Below are 18,822 nucleotides of genomic sequence, written 5' to 3'. Positions count from 1 at the left end.
AATCAAACCTACACATATTTGGTACCGCTGCGTTCAGAATCGCCCGATCTGTCAATAAAAAAAAACATTAACCTGATCGCTAAACAGCGTAGCGAGAAAAAAAATTTGAAACGCCAAAATTACATTTTTTTTTGGTTGCCGTGACATTGCATTAAAATGCAATAACGGGCGATCAAAAGAACGTAGCTGCACAAAAGTGGTATCATTAAAAACGTCAGCTCGGCACGCAAAAAATAGGCCCTCACCTGACCCCAGATCACGAAAAATGGAGACGCTACGGGTATCAGCAAATGGCTCAATTTATTTATTTTTTTTAGCAAAGTTTTGAATTTTCTTTCACTACTTAGATAAAAAATAACCCAGTCATGTTAGGTGTCTATGAACTCGTAATGACCTGGAGAATCACAGTGGTATGTCAGTTTTAGCATTTAGTGAACCTAGCAAAAAAGCCAAACAAAAAACAAGTGTGGGATTGCACTTTTTTTGCAATTTCACCACACTTGGAATTTTTTTCCCGTTTTCTAGTACATGACATCGTAAAACCAATGATGTTGTTCAAAAGTACAACTCGTCTCGCAAAAAATAAGCCCTCACATGGCCATACTGACGGAAAAATAAAAAAGTTATGGCTCTGGGAAGGAGGGGAGCGAAAAACGAACACGGAAAAACAGAAAATCCCAGGGTCATGAAGGGGTTAATCTACAAACGCGGCACCCAATTAAACCATACTTACCGAACGCATAATCCCAGAATCCCTCGTCTCCTTCAACAAAAATAAAATAAACCACAAACATTCCTCACCTGTCTGCCGAGATGATAATCCATAATGTCCCACGACGATCTTGATCACTTTGAGAGCAGTCACATCAGTGACGTGACCGCTCTCAACAATACACTGACAGGAGGTGATCGCCCCTGTAGTGGATCACTGCACCGCCGTGAGTATAATGTTTTTTTTATTTTTATGTGAATGTGTATGTAATGTAACTTTTTTTTTTTTTTTTTAAACTGTGAGCACAGGTACCGGCAGGCGATACTACTCTCCCATCAGACATAGCCCAATGGGAGCAGTAGTCTCATCGGTCTGCGCCTGCTTTTTTACCGCAGGTCACCGCTGCGGGTCAGTCAGCTGCAGAATCACGCTGACATCTGCCAGCATGATCCCGCAGTACTGTGACCGACAGTACCGGCGGTAGTGTTACCGCAGGTGAGTCACAGCTGTGGGATCACGCTGATATGTGACAGCATGACCCCCGCAGCTCCTCTTATCACACGCACTGAGCTGTGTGTGCAATGGGGAAAGATATGCAGGGGTAGAGGAGGGAGAGCGACCCAGGGGGGAGAGGAGGGAGAGCGACCCAGGGGGAGTAAGAATGCAAGGGGGAGAGGAGGGAGAGCGACCCATGGGGAGTGAGAAATGCAGGGGGGAGAGGAGGGAGAGCGACCCAGGGGGAGTGAGAATGCAGGGGGGAGAAGAGGGAGAGCGACCCAGGGGGAGTGAGAATGCAGGGGGGAGAGGAGGGAGAGCGACCCATGGGGAGTGAGAAATGCAGGGGGGAGAGGAGAGCGACCCAGGGGGAGTGAGAATGCAGGGGGGAGAGGAGGGAGAGCGACCCATGGGGAGTGAAAAATGCAGGGGGGAGAGGAGAGCGACCCAGGGGGAGTGAGAATGCAGGGGGGAGAGGAGGGAGAGCGACCCATGGGGAGTGAGAAATGCAGGGGGGAGAGGAGAGCGACCCAGGGGGAGTGAGAATGCAGGGGGGAGAGGAGGGAGAGCGAGACTGCTACGACCCATGACCGTTTTTCTCCCATCAAGTGACACACACGACAGTTATCGTAACATTTAAAACCTTTATTGGGAAATATAATCAAAACATTTCCATCTTTACTTTGGGTAAATATCTTTGGTCGCAGCTTAAACCGGCAGTATCTGCCAACAACAGGGGTGTAGGGAGATTACTGCCTTCCGGTCTCCCGGGCAGGTATCTTCACCACCAACAAAAACTCCACCCTTCCGCAGCTGCAACTTAACAAATCTCTAACAAAAGGGGAGGGAGGGTGGGGAACAGGTCTGGGGTCCTGGGATCGGATGTGATATCGGCGCTTCCTGGCGCCAAGAGCAGGGGATAAGCCCCGCCCCTTCCTCGGGGAGTTAACCCCGTATTCAGCCTTGCCTCACTTGATGGGAGATCTCTTGCCATCAAGCGTGGGGAAGGCGCAGCAGTCAGGGGACAGCGGCATGCGCCGCAGTGTCCCAAAGACTGCTACGACCCATGACCGTTTTTCTCCCATCAAGTGACACACACGACAGTTATCGTAACATTTAAAACCTTTATTGGGAAATATAATCAAAACATTTCCATCTTTACTTTGGGTAAATATTTTTGGTCGCAGCTTAAACCGGCAGTATCTGCCAACAACAGGGGTGTAGGGAGATTACTGCCTTCCGGTCTCCCGGGCAGGTATCTTCACCACCAACAAAAACTCCACCCTTCCGCCAAGGAGGAGCGAACCTAGAGAGCTGCGACCCCCCCAATGAATGCACCGCCTGAACCACGCCTTCTCTAATACCATTGAGGAAAATATCTATTCCCGCCTCGTTCAGATGAACTCCGTCTGGAAGCAAAAAACCGGAATTGTCCCCTTCCAGCCGATGGTGCCGAACAACTATGCCATTTTTAAACCTTACAAAACGCGATATCCTCTGATTCAACGTGCGTCTGGATCTCTCCATAGCATTCAACTCCCTGGCCCCCCGCCACACCATCCTTGGGATAACTTCGGACCAGACCAGACGCATCGAAGGGAAAAAACTCGGAAACTTGTCCATGTCTGATCTGATCAGCGTAAGTAGTTCAGCCAGTGGGGACGAAGCCAAATCATTTCCTCCGGCATGGATGACGACAATGGTGGGGGATGAAGCCACCCGTGCGATATGAACCACCTCCGGAAGGACTTGGGACCACATCATGCTTCTCATGCCACGCCATATCACGTCGACATCGTTAAATCCCAGGGATCGCCCTCCTGGGCCCAATTCAGCGCGGCGGGCAGCCCAATAGACGTATGAATGACCCACTATCCAGACACTGGGTCGCACCCCATCTGGGAATACAATGTATACAGTTAGACAATAACCAACAATCAAAGGAAAATTACCCGATGTATTACCAAGGCTGCTCCCGTATTATGATGGTACAAAGAACAACCCAAATTTTATAGCAATAAGTCAGGCCTGATGTATCTATTAAAACAGCGAGATCTCCATCTACCCACCCATCCTTTGAATTTCTGAGACGAACAAACCCGCTCTAGATGCTTCTGTCGCTGCGCCTATTCGAAAAGAGTGAGTCCCAAATTCTGCTGCGGGCATGCCCACCACTGACAACGTACGTCTCAATACAGCTAAAAATTGGCCCGACACTAGGGGAATCCCATTCTCATGTACGAAAAATTGAGAACCATCTTTTCTAACTCGCATGTAATTCAAGATTAGCATTAACGGGCATATGTCCTTGTTGATGGCAAATATAGGAAACCAAGTTCCCCTACCTTCTTGATCTGTTTTGGATTTACGTATCCTAATCCTTAGACAGTCGTTGCAAATCAGAATGTCCTCCCGCCTAAGGCCACCCGGTTTATTCAAAGCAGTAGGAACAATTTCGCTAACCCTCATGGCCCCAAAAAAAGCTAGGCCGAACGCCGCTGATGTTAGCGCAGCTTCGTACTTGGAATCGCAAACAGATTCCGTTGCCTTGACCAAGTTCCCTAGCAATTCAAAAGATATAGGACGCCTGTTATCACCGTGTTTACTCGACCGTCGCCAACCCTTTAGTATCTGGCTGACCAGAAAATGTTTCGTGGAGTCCGGCCAGCCTCGCAGCTTGAAATGGAACGCTAATGCAGACATACGGTTCCGCGCCACTGCACCCGACACTCCCATAGCATACATCTTGGATAAGAACACCATTGTCACCTGCATTTGAGCCGTCTCTGAAGACCCCACTGGTTTACCTTCTGCCAAAAGGCACCACTCCTCCCACACCTTACCATAGGTTTTCCAGGTTGACGGGGCTATCGATGATCGTATTAGCGGCATCAGGTCCCCAGGACATCCCAGATCGAATGTGGGCAATCCACCTCCTCCAATCGCTCCTGAATGCGCCGTTCCAGTACATCCTGCGAGTGAAAGCCAGTTAGTAACTCAGACACATTCTCATTGCTGCCGATTAGTGCATTCGCTTTAAACCAAACATTAAATGTTAAACATTTCAATACTATGAACCTAATTAAGTCTAGCACCAACGATGAAGGAGATGCTAGGTAATTGATGGCATGAGCCCCGCTAACGGTTTTAAGGCGAAGACGAATACGCTTGTTGGCCAATTGTGAACCCCAGATTTCCATGGCCACAGCCACCGTAAGGAGGTCAATCAAGGTTGGCTCTGTATGCCAGTTCCTGGAAACCCAGAAAGCAGGCCAATTCGCTGAACACAATTTGTTGCCCAGGCGAATGCTGAAACCAGTGTGGCTTGACGCTGCGAAAAACAAACCCATGTCCTCATTGGAGCATTCTGACTCCTGAAAGCAAGTCCTGCCATTGTAGTTGTTGAGGAACAGCTTCCATGTGTTTAAATCAGAGCGTAGATGTGCTGTAATCCTGATTCTATGGTGGCTTTGTTTCACTCCTCTTGTGGCTAACATTAATCTGCGCGAAAAGATCCTGCCCGCTGGCATGATCTTACAGGCAAAATTCAAGGAGCCCAGCATTGACTGCATTTGCGTCAAAGTGACTTTTCCAACCGAAATACACCCGCTGATAAGATCCAGCAGCTTTTCAATTTTCTCCATCGGCAACCTAAATTCCATGGCGACCGAATCGATTTCGATCCCGAGGAATGTGATCACCGATACTGGCCCAATCGTTTTCTCAGGAGAAAGTGGGACCCCGACATGTTCCATGGCATCTTTGAATTGAGCTAGGGTTGTGGAACAAACGTCTGATCCAGCTGGACCAACTATCAAAAAGTCATCGAGATAATGCGTGATGGCGGTTTGCCGAGTGATTTTGCGAGCAACCCATTCTAAAAACGTGCTAAATAGTTCGAAATAAAAACAGGAAATAGAACACCCCATGGGAAGGCATGTGTCATAATAGTATCGATCCTCAAATTTAGCTCCCAGTAGGTGGTGACAGTCCGGGTGTACCGGAAGCAGCCGAAACGCGGATTCTATGTCCGATTTTGCCATAAGGGCCCCCGGGCCCGCGCTCCTGACTAAGTCAATTGCTTTGTCAAAAGAAATGTAAGAGACAGCTGTTTCATCTCTGGGTATACCATCGTTAACCGACATGCCCTTGGGGTATGACAGGTGATGAATTAATCGGTATTTACCTGATTCTTTTTTGGGAACTATACCCAAGGGTGAAACCCGTAAATTAGGGAAAGGCGGGAAATTGAAGGGACCGCGAAAACGACCCAAACTGATTTCCTTGTCCAACTTCGCTGCTAGTACATCGGGTAAATCCTTTGCGGATTGTAAGTTTGTGGCCGATTGTGGCTCCGGGGACCACTTAAATGGGATGAAGAAACCATATGAGAAACCAAAACGCAGTTGCGCCGCAGCCTCCTTATTGGGATATTTGTCCAGCCACGGCTCCATTCTTTTTACGCTCACTGGCGTCGTTAACCTCACCTGCAGAGGGATTTTTCCCGGAGTTAGCTTTTTGGGGTGGTCGCGTGCATTTTGCCACAGGGTGGGGGCCTCCGCACGCTGAACACTCGTGTCTATATTTGCAGAGCCCATAAAACTTACAGTGTCCTTCATTAAATAACCAGCATGAACCTGGTCTACGCATGAATGTTGCTGCCGCGTTGTTACCGGACCCGGCAGCGGGCCCGTGAAAGGATTGGGTTGTTCTTTGCGCCATCATCAAGCGGAGCCACGAATCCGTGGCTTTCATACCCCAGCCTAATTGGGGGTTGGCAGCTAAGCAACGGCGAAAATCTTCATCATATTTCCACCAAGCTGATCCCCCGTGTGCCTTATATGAGTTGTAGATGCTATCTAGGTATATAAATAGCTCGGAGCACCTTTCGGGGTGCTTCTCCCCCATAACGCATCCCAGGACCGCAAACACTTGCAACCAGTTATTAATGGTTTTTGCCACTTTTGGTTTACGTTCATATGTTTTTTCTCCCAACCGCCTCTCTCTATCTATCGAGTGTTGGTCCGTGGAGACCAGGGACCATATATCAATGAAATCATTGGCCCAAATTTGTTCCTTGATGGCGCTATCCAAGTGGGCTCCTAACGGAGGGACCCCACAGAATAGGCCATCCTTGTATACCTCTGGGCGGGGCGGAGGGGGTAGCCTGCAAGGTCCCGCTGGCTGCAGCAATTTTGGGTTGACATAAATCCTGCCCCCTGTGGCCGCACTTGCTACTGCGTCTGAAATGTTGGTTCTCTCCCCTCCCCATGCCCCGATAAAGGGGTACTCACCAATCGGTGCATTGGCCTCCGGACAGCTTACATCCCGCGCCATGGGAGTTGACGGACCTTGACGTTCCATGCGATGTATGGACCTACGACGAGAGGACTCCTGCCTGAAGAACTATCAGATGAAGAAGGCGAGCGCCAACGCGAAGCTCTAGACCGTCTACTACGCCGACTGGACCTAGATCTATATGAACGCCATTTGCTACCATGACGATCGCGCTTCCTACGCCTGCTTCTGTGACGCTCTCTAGGGGAGGACGATGATGACGATGAAGATCTGCGCGCGGGGCGGATACCCGCACTCTGTTATCCAGAGCCGGGGTGCCAGCACCCTGATTTGGGGTACGAACACCGGTTGCCATCAGGGATATTGACGCTAAGGCGTTCTGGTGTTCCCCTACCGCCGCCTGCGAGGGAATAATTTGTCCGCCCGATATTTGTGAATACGGTGTGCTAAAAATAAGCGGGTAAGGTGGCAACTGTGAATCGCCCCTGTACTAGCCTGGGAGTATGCACCGTGCTGACTTGATGTTAATATTATGTGGGATGAGCCCATGTCCTGCTGTGCTACAGCTGCCCCATCCTTGTCCCTGCCGGTATTACCATTGGCTTCCCTTGCGTTGCTTGAAAGCGGAGGAATACCTCCCTGCGGAGCCTCAGCCTCCTTTCCTGCCGTGTTCGAGTCCTGCGAGGAAGCTGATGTTCCCTGAACTCCCCCCATGCTGTTCCTAGTTAGGTGCCCAGCTCCGGCTAATACGGCTGGCACCTGCAGTCCTGCACTCCCTCTTATTGTGCCCAGGGCCGAAGAGGGAATAAAGCTTAAATCGCTAGTCCCCGACTCTTGTGTCTCCTCCACCCGCTGCAGTGCACTTCCTCCCGTCCCACTGGCGCCGAGAGCAGCAGGGGCGTGCGCACGAGAGCTGCGCGCGCTCTTTTTTGAAATCGCTGGCGGGCTCAGCCGTGCCGGAGGCCGGGTGGCTCTGCGAGAGCGCCAACCCTCCGGCGGCGCCGCCGCCTGCATCATGGCAGGGAAGGAGTCACTCCTGGTCAGCAGAGCTGCTAGCCAAGCGCTGCCTTCCCTGCCGATCCTATCCCTCACCGCACTCTCCAGCAGGTCCATCACACCGGCAGCCCAACAGGTCCGGGTCCTGGGATCGGATGTGATATCGGCGCTTCCTGGCGCCAAGAGCAGGGGATAAGCCCCGCCCCTTCCTCGGGGAATTAACCCCGTATTCAGCCTTGCCTCACTTGATGGGAGATCTCTTACCATCAAGCGTGGGGAAGGCGCAGCAGTCAGGGGACAGCGGCATGGGTGTCCCAAACCCAGGGGGAGAGAGTGCAGCTTACCGGAGATCACTAGGACTGTGTGAGTGGGGAGGCGGAGACAGAGCAGGAGAAGCACACAGGGCAGCGTGTGAGAGCAGAGGATGTCTGCTCAGAACGTGCAGTGCCTGGAGTACAGAGGAGCAGGGAGGTAAATCACCCGCACTCCCCACTCTCCAGCCTCCGGCTCCAGTCAGCGCTTCTGTCCTGCAGCGATGGAGAGTAAGTGGAGCTCTGCAGATAGCACTGGGCTATAGTAAAATGGCGGCCAGTCACACCTACAGCAGTGAGTTGTGCAGCCGACAGAGGCGTGCCCAGCTCACTGCTAATGTTGCTGCAATGTTAGAGATAGGAGATAATAGACCGCCACTGACCCTATGTCCATGGGGTGCCGTATTCTGACACTGATAGTGTCGTGCTACTGCTGTGAACACAAGATGTCAGCCCCCAGTTCCTTCTTTCTACTCATATAACACACGAAATCTGTTTCACATGCATTCAAATCTTGGTTATAACAGCATGTTATGCTACATTACATTGATTAATTAATGATCTACAAACGCGGTACCTTCCCTTTAAGAAAAGGGTGATCCTGATACTATGATCTGGGTGTTTTGTTCCCTCAGTGGGCAAAGACAAGGGCCTTGAAAATACCCTGCTCATGGGTATAACTCTACACGCAAAAGGTTAATATATCCAAAAGTGACTGCATTTGATGTAAGGTAACCTTATGAGCAGTGCAAAAATTGTCAATGAAGTGTTGAAATTTATTAATTTTTCTTCCGATGGCAGGTGAAAAACCATGGATTTAGTATCTACTTTGATTCGCAAGATAGATTATAAAAGATGCAGGGTCTTCACTTTTACCATGGGACAGGGGAATACCTTCAAAGTCTTGAAGGTTTCTAAAAGCTATAAACATTCTTCTGATGCAGCTGGGGCCACAAAAAGAAAATAAGCCAAATAGGATACACTCATGTATCTGGTTTCATATCGCACTAACCACTTAAAAAAAGAGCTGAAGACCTCGAAGTAGTGGCACAATATGGAACAACCCATGGGAAGGAAAGAATCATGATATTAACCCCTTCACCCCCAAGGGTGGTTTGCACGTTAATGACCGGGCCAATTTTTACAATTCTGACCACTGTCCCTTTATGAGGTTATAACTCTGGAACGCTTCAACGGATCTTGGCGATTCAGATTTGTTTTCTCGTGACATATTGTACTTCATGATAGTGGTAAAATTTCATCGATATAACTTGCGTTTATTTGTGAAAAAAACGAATATTTGGCGAAAATTTTGAAAATTTCGCAATTTTCCAACTTTGAATTTTTATGCCCTTAAATCACAGACATATGTCACGCAAAATACTTAATAAGTAACATTTCCCACATGTCTACTTTACATCAGCACAATTTTGGAACCAAAATTTTTTTTTGTGACGGAGTTATAAGGGTTAAAAGTTGACCAGCAATTTCTCATTTTTACAACACCATTTTTTTTTAGGGACCACATCTCATTTGAAGTCATTTTGAGGGGTCTATATGATAGAAAATACCCAAGTGTGACACCATTCTAAAAACTGCACCCCTCAAGGTACTCAAAACCACTTTCAAAAAGTTTATTAACCCTTCAGGTGTTTCACAGGAATTTTTGGAATGTTTAAATAAAAATAAACATTTAACTTTTTTTCACACAAAATTTATTTCAGCTCCAATTTGTTTTATTTTACCAAGGGTAACAGGAGAAAATAGACCCCAAAATTTGTTGTACAATTTGTCCTGAGTACGCTGATACCCCATATGTGGGGGTAAACCACTGTTTGGGCGCATGGCAGAGCTCGGAAGGAAAGGAGCGCCATTTGACTTTTCAATGCAAAATTGACTGGAATTGAGATGGGACACCATGTTGCGTTTGGAGAGCCCCTGATGTGCCTAAACATTGAAACCCCCCCACAAGTGACACCATTTTGGAAAGTAGACCCCCTAAGGATCTTATCTAGATGTGTGGTGAGCACTTTGACCCAACAAGTGCTTCACAGAAGTTTATAATGCAGAGCCGTAAAAATAAAAAATCATATTTTTTCACAAAAATGATCTTTTCGCCCCCATTTTTTTTATTTCCCCAAGGGTATCAGGATAAATTGGACCCCAAAAGTTGTTGTCCAAATTGTCCTGAGTACGCTGATACCCCATATGTGGGGGGGAACCACTGTTTGGGCGCATGGCAGAGCTCGGAAGGGAAGGAGCGCCATTTGGAATGCAGACTTAAATGGATTGGTCTGCAGGCGTCACGTTGCATTTGCAGAGCCCCTGATGTACCCAAACAGTACAAACCCCCCACAAGTGACCCCATATCGGAAACTAGACCCCCCAAGGAACTTATCTAGATGTGTTGTGAGAACTTTGAACCCCCAAGTGTTTCACTACAGTTTACAACGCAGAGCCGTGAAAATAAAAAATCTTTTTTTTCCCACAAAACTTATTTTTTGGCCCCCAGTTTTGTATTTTCCCAAGGGTAGCAGGAGAACTTGGACCCCAAAAGATGATGTCCAATTTGTCCTGAGTACGCTGATACCCCATATGTTGGGGTAAACCCCTGTTTGGGCACACGGGAGAGCTCTGAAGGGAAGGAGCACTGTTTTCCTTTTTCAACGCAGAATTGGCTGGAATTCAGATCGGATGCCATGTCCCGTTTGGAGAGCCCCTGATGTGCCTAAACAGTGGAAACCCCCAATTATAACTGAAACCCTAATCCAAACACACCCCTTACCCTAATCCCAACAGTAACCCTAACCACTCCTCTAACCCAGACACACCCAACCCTATTCCCAACTGTAAATGTAATCCAAACCCTAACCCTATCTTTAGCCCCAACCCTAACTGTAGCCCTAACCCTAGCCCTAGCAATAACACTAGCCCTAACCCTAGCCCTAACCCTAGCCCTAACCCTAGCCCCAACCCTAGCCCTAACCCTAGCCCCTAACCCTAGCCCCAACCCTAGCCCCAACCCTAACCCCAACCCTAACCCTAGCCCTAACTCTAGCCCTAACCCTAATGGGAAAATGGAAATAAATACATTTTTTAATTTTTCCCTAACTAAGGGGGTGATGAAGGGGGGTTTGATTTACTTTTATAGCGGGTTTTTTAGCGGATTTTTATGATTGGCAGCCGTCACACACTGAAAGACGCTTTTCATTGCAAAAAATATTTTTTGCGTTACCACATTTTGAGAGCTGTAATTTTTCCATATTTGAGTCCACAGAGTCATGTGAGATCTTGTTTTTTGTGGGACGAGTTGACGTTTTTATTGGTAACATTTTCGGACACGTGACATTTTTTGATCACTTTTTATTCCGATTTTTGTGAGGCAGAGTGATCAAAAACCAGCTATTCATGAATTTCTTTTGGGGGAGGCGTTTATACCGTTCCGCGTTTGGTAAAATTGATGAAGCAGTTTTATTCGTCGGGTCAGTACGATTACAGCGATATCTCATTTATATCATTTTTTTTATGTTTTGGCGCTTTTATACAATAAAAACTATTTTATAGAAAAAATAATTATTTTGGTATCGCTTTATTCTCAGGACTATAACTTTTTATTTTTTTGCTGATGATGCTGTATGGCGGCTCGTTTTTTTCAGCGGTACCATGGTTATTTATATCAGTCTTTTTGATCGCGTGTTATTCCACTTTTTGTTCGGCGGTATGATAATAAAGCGTTGTTTTTTGCCTCGTTTTTTTTTTTTTTCTTACGGTGTTTATTGAAGGGGTTAACTAGTGGGGCAGTTTTATAGGTTGGGTCGTTACGGACACGGCGATACTAAATATGTGTACTTTTATTGTTTTTTTTATTTTATTTAGCAAAAGAAATGTATTTATGGGAATAATATATATATTTTTTTTCTTTATTTAGGATATTTTTTTTATTTTTTTTTTTACACATGTGGGGAATTTTTTTTAAACTTTTTTTACTTTGTCCCAGGGGGGGACATCACAGATCATTGATCTGGCAGTGTGCACAGCACTCTGCCAGATCTGCGATCTGCTGTGCAGGGCTGCAGGCTTACCAAGTGTCTGCTCTGAGCAGACACTCGGTAAGCCACCTCCCTCCCTGCAGGACCCGGATGCCGCGGCCATCTTGGATCCGGGACCTGCGGTGAGGAGGGAGGTAGGAGACCCTCGGAGCAACGCGATCACATCGCGTTGCTGCGGGGGTCTCAGGGAAGCCCGCAGGGAGCCCCCTCCCTGCGCGATGCTTCCCTATACCGCCGGTACACCGCGATCATGTTTGATCGCGGTGTGCCGGGGGTTAATGTGCCGGGGGCGGTCCGTGACCGCTCCTGGCACATAGTGCCGGATGTCAGCTGCGATATGCAGCTGACACCCGGCCGCGCTCCCCCCGTGAGCGCGGCCGATCGCGTATGACGTACTATCCCGTCGGTGGTCATACGGGCCCACCCCACCTCGACGGGATAGTACGTCAGATGTCAGGAAGGGGTTAATGGTCTTCAAGAAACAGCCTAGAAGTCCGGACGAACTGGGAGTAGTTGAAGGAGGGCTCAATGTCAGACTTAGCCAAAAGTGCACCAGGTCTGACCTTCCTGACTAGGGAAACTAGCTTGTCAAAAAAACACAACACTGATGCATCCTCAGGCGAAATGACATCAATACACAGGACCCGTTGACTTTGGATGGAATATTATTTGGCCACGGCCTTTATTCAAAATTCACATACAAAACTTTTAAAACTTATAACCAAAACGCAGCTTAGCCAAAGCTTAAGCCCGTTTACCATTTCCAAAAACCTGACGTCCATTCAGTTCCCTGAATGACTTACCCAACAGCCACCTTGCCTAACCAACAGTAGGCAAGACTGGCCCTGCCCCAGCAAGGGCCAATTCCACCATTGCTTTTAAGTTGAGATTGAAAATGTCAGTGCCTATCTCCGAAAGATGCACCCAATCATTCTGAAAAAGGCCTGGCACGCCACCTTCCAAATCAACATGCCTGAAAGAAAGACCGCCGATAGACGGCATAAACTTGCTCATGGACCTATTTAATCTCTTACGAATTTTCTCACAAAATTTTAAGTCCTCGGATTTCAACCAAAGCAATCTTGGCACTATTTCAGAAAATATTAAAATAGTATTAGGAAACATGATTCTTAACTCTAAAAAATTTTGCTTCATCAAAAATAATAAACCAACAGTTGCAAGTTTTCCGATGTCGTTTCCTCCAAGATGAATGATGATCACGTCTGGGGATGGAAACTTGCTGTATATCAAAGTAACCTGGTCCATGAGGCTGTTCCATTTCTGTTCTCTGATACCAAACCAAAAAATCCTGACCAAATCAGCGGACATGGACAGGTTTAAACCATAACAGCGCTGTCTTGCTCTCCACTCAGCCCAGTGAATGAATGAATGGCCTAGTATCCACACTGTGAGACCTGAGAAAACTACAAACAAAAGTTAGTTCCACATTATTTACGAATATACAATTTGTAACATGTCGAGCCCTATCTCCCTAACATTTTAATAAAAGTTTCTCCTAAAACAATCCTGGCCACCTCTGTCGCAGCTCCAGTTCGGAAGGAATGGGTAGAGAAATATCTCTCATCCAGTCTAGATAAACACTTCTTCAGTATGCTCCGAAATTGGAACTACGTCAAAGGCTTGCCAGAACGATGAATGGGGAATTTATTCATCCCGGCAGGGCGTATACCAATATACTTTATGCATAAGCAAACTGGAAAAATTAAAACTTCAGAAGAACACATTCATTTAAAACTAGTGCCCTTACCTTCCTGGACTGTTTTAGGTTTGGCTATGTACAAAACCAACGACCCATCTGCAATAGAAATTTGATTGACAGCTAAACCTTCACACCTTTTGCCCTCTTGGCAACAGTTCGCCAATTTGAAGCGCTCCAAAAAACATTAGGAATGCAGCAGTACAAAACAATAAAGACTCAAAACTATCAAAACACATATTGGATACTATACATAACTCTTTCAGTATACCAGAAGAGATAGGGCACCTACCATCCCATACCGAATGATTCTTCTTATAGCCCTTCATTACCTGTTCAACAATTAAATAGGAGTTCAATGGTTTTTGACCCCAAACTTTCAAAAAAAAGGAAATACCATCTAGATTCCTGGAAACTGTAGAATAAGCAAAACCTCTGTCAAACAAAAACAACAAAAACATTAACACTGACTATTCCGAGCTTGAACCCGCATCTAACGGTATGTGCACACAATCAGGAATGGCTCAGAATTTGCTCAGGATTTGACACAGGATGTAATCTGAACCAAATCTGTATCTGAGGTCACTGGCAGACCACCGTTTTTTGCATGCGTTTTTGATGCATTTTCTTCATTGCATGCGTTTTTTTGTCACTTGAAATAAAGCTAACTGAAAGTTGGCTTCTGGGATGGAAAAAAAAAATGATATCCTGTTTGCAGATATATTGGGGTATGTGCACATGGTCAGTAAACGCAGCGGGTTGGATGCTGCGTACATCCACAGCGTCCAACCTGCAGTGTCCAGCTGTTACAGCATGGTGGATGGGATTTCAAGAAATCCCATCTCCACTATGTGTGCACCGATGCCCGCGGCTCCCCGCAGAGACGTACATGCAGTGCATCTTCCCAGACCGCAGCATGTCAATTTACGTAGCTACGTAAATTACCCATTTTCAATAGATGCTGCAAAACCGAATTATCTTTTTAGTCACACGAGTATTAAGTGCGGGAACGCAGCTTACTACGTATGTGTACTAATTTAAGTAACGGTGAATCTTGTGACTCAGCCTGAAGTACCGTACATGACACAGGAAGTAGAGAAAAGCAGAGAGAGGTCTCCTCCTTTTTTAATAAATAAATATTAAAAAAAAGAAGTAGTGTGGGGTCCCCCTATATTTGTTAACCAGCCTGAGTACTACTTTCACACTTTCGTTTTTTTCCTCCGTCGTTATGGCAAAAAAACAGATCTGCAAATGTGCCCGCAGGATCCGATTTTTTGCCATACACTTTAACCCCTTCATGACCGTGGGATTTTTCGTTTTGTTTTTTGCTCCCCTCCTTCCCAGAGCCATAACTTTTTTATTTTTCCGTCAATTTGGCCATGTGAGGGCTTATTTTTTGCGGGACGAGTTGTACTTTTGAACGACATCATTGGTTTTACCATGTCGTGTACTAGAAAACGGGAAAAAAAATTCCAAGTGCAGTGAAATTGCAAAAAAAGTGCAATCCCACACTTGTTTTTTGTTTGGCTTTTTTTGCTAGGTTCACTAAATGCTAAAACTGACCTGCAATTAGGATTCTCCAGGTCAGTACGAGTTCATAGACACCTAAAATGTCTAGGTTATTTTTCACCTAAGTGGTGAAAAAAAATTCCAAACTTTGCAAAAAAAAATTTAAAAAAATTGCGCCATTGTCCGATGCTCGTAGCGTCTCCATTTTTCGTGATCTGGGGTCGGGTGAGGGCTTATTTTTTTGCGTGCCGAGCTGGCGTTTTTAATGATAGCATTTTGGTGCAGATACGTTCTTTTGATCGCCCGTTATTGCATTTTAATGCAATATCGCGGCGACCAAAAAAACGTAATTCTGGCGTTTCGATTTTTTTTCTCGGTACACCGTTTAGCGATCAGGTTAATGCTTTTTGTTTATTGATAGATCGGGCGATTCTGAACGCAGCGATACCAAATATGTGTAGGTTTGATTTTTTTTTTATTGATTTATTTTGATTGGGGCAAAAGGGGGGTGATTTAAACTTTTATGTTTTTTTTTATTTTTTTCACATTTTTTTTTACTTTTTTTTTTTAACTTTTGCCATGCTTCAATAGCCTCCATGGGAGGCTAGAAGCAGGCACAACGCGATCGGCTCTGCTACATAACAGCGATCATCAGATCGCTGTTATGTAGCAGAAATACAGGTGTGCTGTGAGCCCCGACCACAGGGTGGCGCTCACAGCTGCCGAGGATCAGTAACCATAGAGGTCTCAAGGACCTCTATGGTTACCTTCCTGACACATGTCATTTCCGGCCGCCCGGCCGGATGCGGTAGTTAAATGCCGCTGTCTGCGTTTGACAGCGGCATTTAACTAGTTAATAGGCGCGGGCAGATCGCGATTCTGCCCGCGCCTATTGCGGGCACATGTCAGCTGTTCAAAACAGCTGACATGTCCCGGCTTTGATGCGGGCTCACCGCGGAGCCCTGCATCAAAGCAGGGGAGCCGACATCGGACGGTATAGTACGTCCGATGTCGGTAAGGGGTTAATGGACGACGGACTGCGACGGATGGACACACGTCGCATCCGTCGTGTGATGGATGCGTCGTGTTTTAGCGGTCCGTCGTGACGAAAAAACGTTCAATGTAACGCTTTTTCGTCCGTCGAATCCGCCAGTTCCGACCGTGCATGTGAGGCCGGAACTCCGCCCCCTCCTCCCCGGAACTCATAATGGGCAGCAGATGCATTGTAAAACTGCATCCGCTGCCCACGTTGTGCTACATTTAGCACAACGTCCGTCGGTACGTCAGGCCGACGGTTTGCGACGGCCCCGTAACGACGGATGTGTGAAAGTAGCCTAAAGCAGACTACTGGGACTGGTATTTCAGGCTGGTATGGATCCAATATTCATGAAACTTACCAGCCTGATAATACCATGCCGCAGCAGTCTGCCTACCTTGGATGGTTAGCAAAAATAGTGGGACCGCCTCCACCAAATTTCACAGTGGGTGCAAGACACTGTGGCTTGTACGCCTCTCCAGGTCTCGGTCTAACTATTACACGACAAGGTGTTGATCTGGGGATGCTTCAGCAAGGCTGGAATTGGGCAGGTTAATCTTTGCGAAGGACGCATAAATCAAGCAACATACAAGGTTATCCTGGAAAAACAGTTGATTCCTTCTGTTCAGGCAATGTTCCCCAACTCTGAGGACTGTTTTTTCCACCAGGACAATGCGCCATGCAACACAGCCAGGTCAATCAAGGTGTGGATGAAGGACCTCCACATCAAATCCCTGTCATGGGCAGCCCAATCTCCAGACCTGAACCCCATTGAAAATGTAATCAAGAGGAAGATGGATAGTCACAAGCCATCAAACAAAGAACTGCTTAAATTTTTGTACCAGGAGAGGCATAAGGTCACCCAAAAGCAGTGTGAAAGACTGGTTTAAAGCATGCCAAGACGCATGAAAGCTGTGATTAAAAATCATGGTTATTCCACAAAATATTGGTTTCTGAACTCTTCCGGAGTTAAAACATTAGTATTGTTGTTTCTAAATGATTATGAACTTGTTTTCTTTGCATTATTTGAGGTCTGAAAGCACTGTTTCTTTTTTTTTTTTATTTTGACCATTTCTCATTTTCACAAAATAAATACAAAATTTATTGCTTGGAACTTCGGACACATGTTGTGAGTAGTTTATAGAATAAAAGAGCAATTTACATTTTACTGAAAAAAAAATCCTATAAAGAGAAAAATCAGACAAACTGAAAATTTTGCAGTGGTCTCTTAATTTTTGCCAGAGCTGTAGGTGCAACTGCTATATCTACTGTACATAAAAAAAAAAAGTTTTCATCTTGGGTCTCACCCAAGTCCCTGAGTTGGGGGGAGGACGAAGAGCTGAAGTGGTCCACTGTCCAGTGTCGGTGGTGAAGAGAGGTCGGATCCCTGGACTTGATGAGCGTTCTCAGATGCTGGTACAGGCAGGCCAGCGTCAAACACAGATGGAGGCACCCTTGAGCACCGCAGCGACGGACTTTTCAAATCTCTCACTTGGCCCTGTGTGCGCGTGCGGTCTCCTCCTTGCTCACACTGACAAGGGCAGCAGCAGCCGCACACACACACGAACGAGGGCAGCGGCCGCAGGTCTCCACCACAAAGTGGGCCGCCGGCCCTTTAAATCTTCTGTGTGAAGGCCCTGTGTGCGCATGCTGTCTAGTTGCACGTGCTGACAAAGGCCGCCGTGGCCTGTGTCAGCGCGTGCAACTAGATAGCACGCACAAATAGGGCCTTCAAACAGAAGATTTAAAGGGCGGGCGGCCCACTTTGTGGTGGAGACGTGCCGGCCCACCGGGCATCTGCCTGCCTTAGCAGATGCCCAATCCGGGCCTGGTCTACAACTATCCCACGTCCTTGTCCAGCCTTGCTAAAAATTCCTTACAGGCTGGCAGCAAGGACAGCAATAAACTCATTGTTCCATATTTTATTTTTAATAGCTGTCAGACAAGTGGTAACAGGGGGAAACTGTACAGACTAGTGCTTCCTTGTAACAATCCTCTCCCGCCCCTTTAAGACCAGATGCAATGGGAGTAATTGAAGACCCATATTCTCTCTGCTCATCCTCCAGGCCATCGTCCAGGTGCTTCCATAATTCTGCTACCCCTGGGGCCCCGGAGGATACACTGGCTGAGCATGTAGTGTTAAATGGAGATTGGAGTAAATCCCTTAATGAGTCTAGCACCTGTGGCAATTTGGGTAACGTGTGTGAGGTGCGTGCAGATTGAGGCTCATACTCACCACCTTCAGATAAAGTGCCTTGAGCTTGGTCCTGCCTGAAGACCTCTCCCTTGGCTGGTCCTTCAACTGGAAGACTGGCAGCCCCAAGATCAGCAACGGCCATGTCCGGCCGGTGGTCAACTGGGGCCAGCCTTCTCCTTTCTTATGTGGGACGTTGGATGCACCCTATGTCCTCGCCATCTGCCGGAGCTCCTTTAGCTGTGTAGAGAAGGAGAGTATAAAACGTTTGTTCTGGGATCCAGTGCACATGCCCCAGGATGATGTCAACGCAGTTTCTAGCGCTTCACCAGTGACGTCCTCTCTCAGCGCTTCCGGCTCCCCGCTTATTTCATAACCAGCGCTCGGTCTGGCAACATCGTCCTCCGAATCCCTCAGGCAGCGCTGCAAGCAGGCGAGCGCTCCTTCATCTCCCAGCTTCTGACACAGCTCCTCCAGGACAGCCTCCATAATGACCAGGTACGGC

The 18,822-nt window shown here is 47.1% G+C and overlaps 1 protein-coding gene across 3 annotated transcripts in view; it reads right to left on the bottom strand.

The window, feature by feature from the left end:
• Positions 1-2,317: 2,317 nt before the first annotated feature.
• The window catches only part of LOC143805314 (uncharacterized), a 39,627-nt gene continuing 23,122 nt past the window's right edge, over positions 2,318-18,822 (bottom strand). The window contains exons 3-4 of one of the 3 annotated variants that reach the window (XM_077284503.1): positions 4,051-4,179; positions 2,318-3,105 (exon numbers count right to left, since the gene is read on the bottom strand). In XM_077284503.1, the coding sequence (XP_077140618.1) occupies positions 2,396-3,105; positions 4,051-4,179 (839 nt within the window). In that variant the 3' untranslated portion in view covers positions 2,318-2,395. Of the gene's footprint in view, positions 4,180-12,516; positions 13,286-18,822 lie in introns of those variants that run through there. The other 2 variants (XM_077284502.1, XM_077284505.1) reach the window with 2 other exon arrangements.

This window comes from Ranitomeya variabilis, chromosome 2 (genome assembly GCF_051348905.1).
Source record: "Ranitomeya variabilis isolate aRanVar5 chromosome 2, aRanVar5.hap1, whole genome shotgun sequence".
Taxonomy (NCBI): Eukaryota; Metazoa; Chordata; class Amphibia; order Anura; family Dendrobatidae; genus Ranitomeya; species Ranitomeya variabilis.
This window is presented reverse-complemented; position numbering and strand designations above follow the sequence as displayed.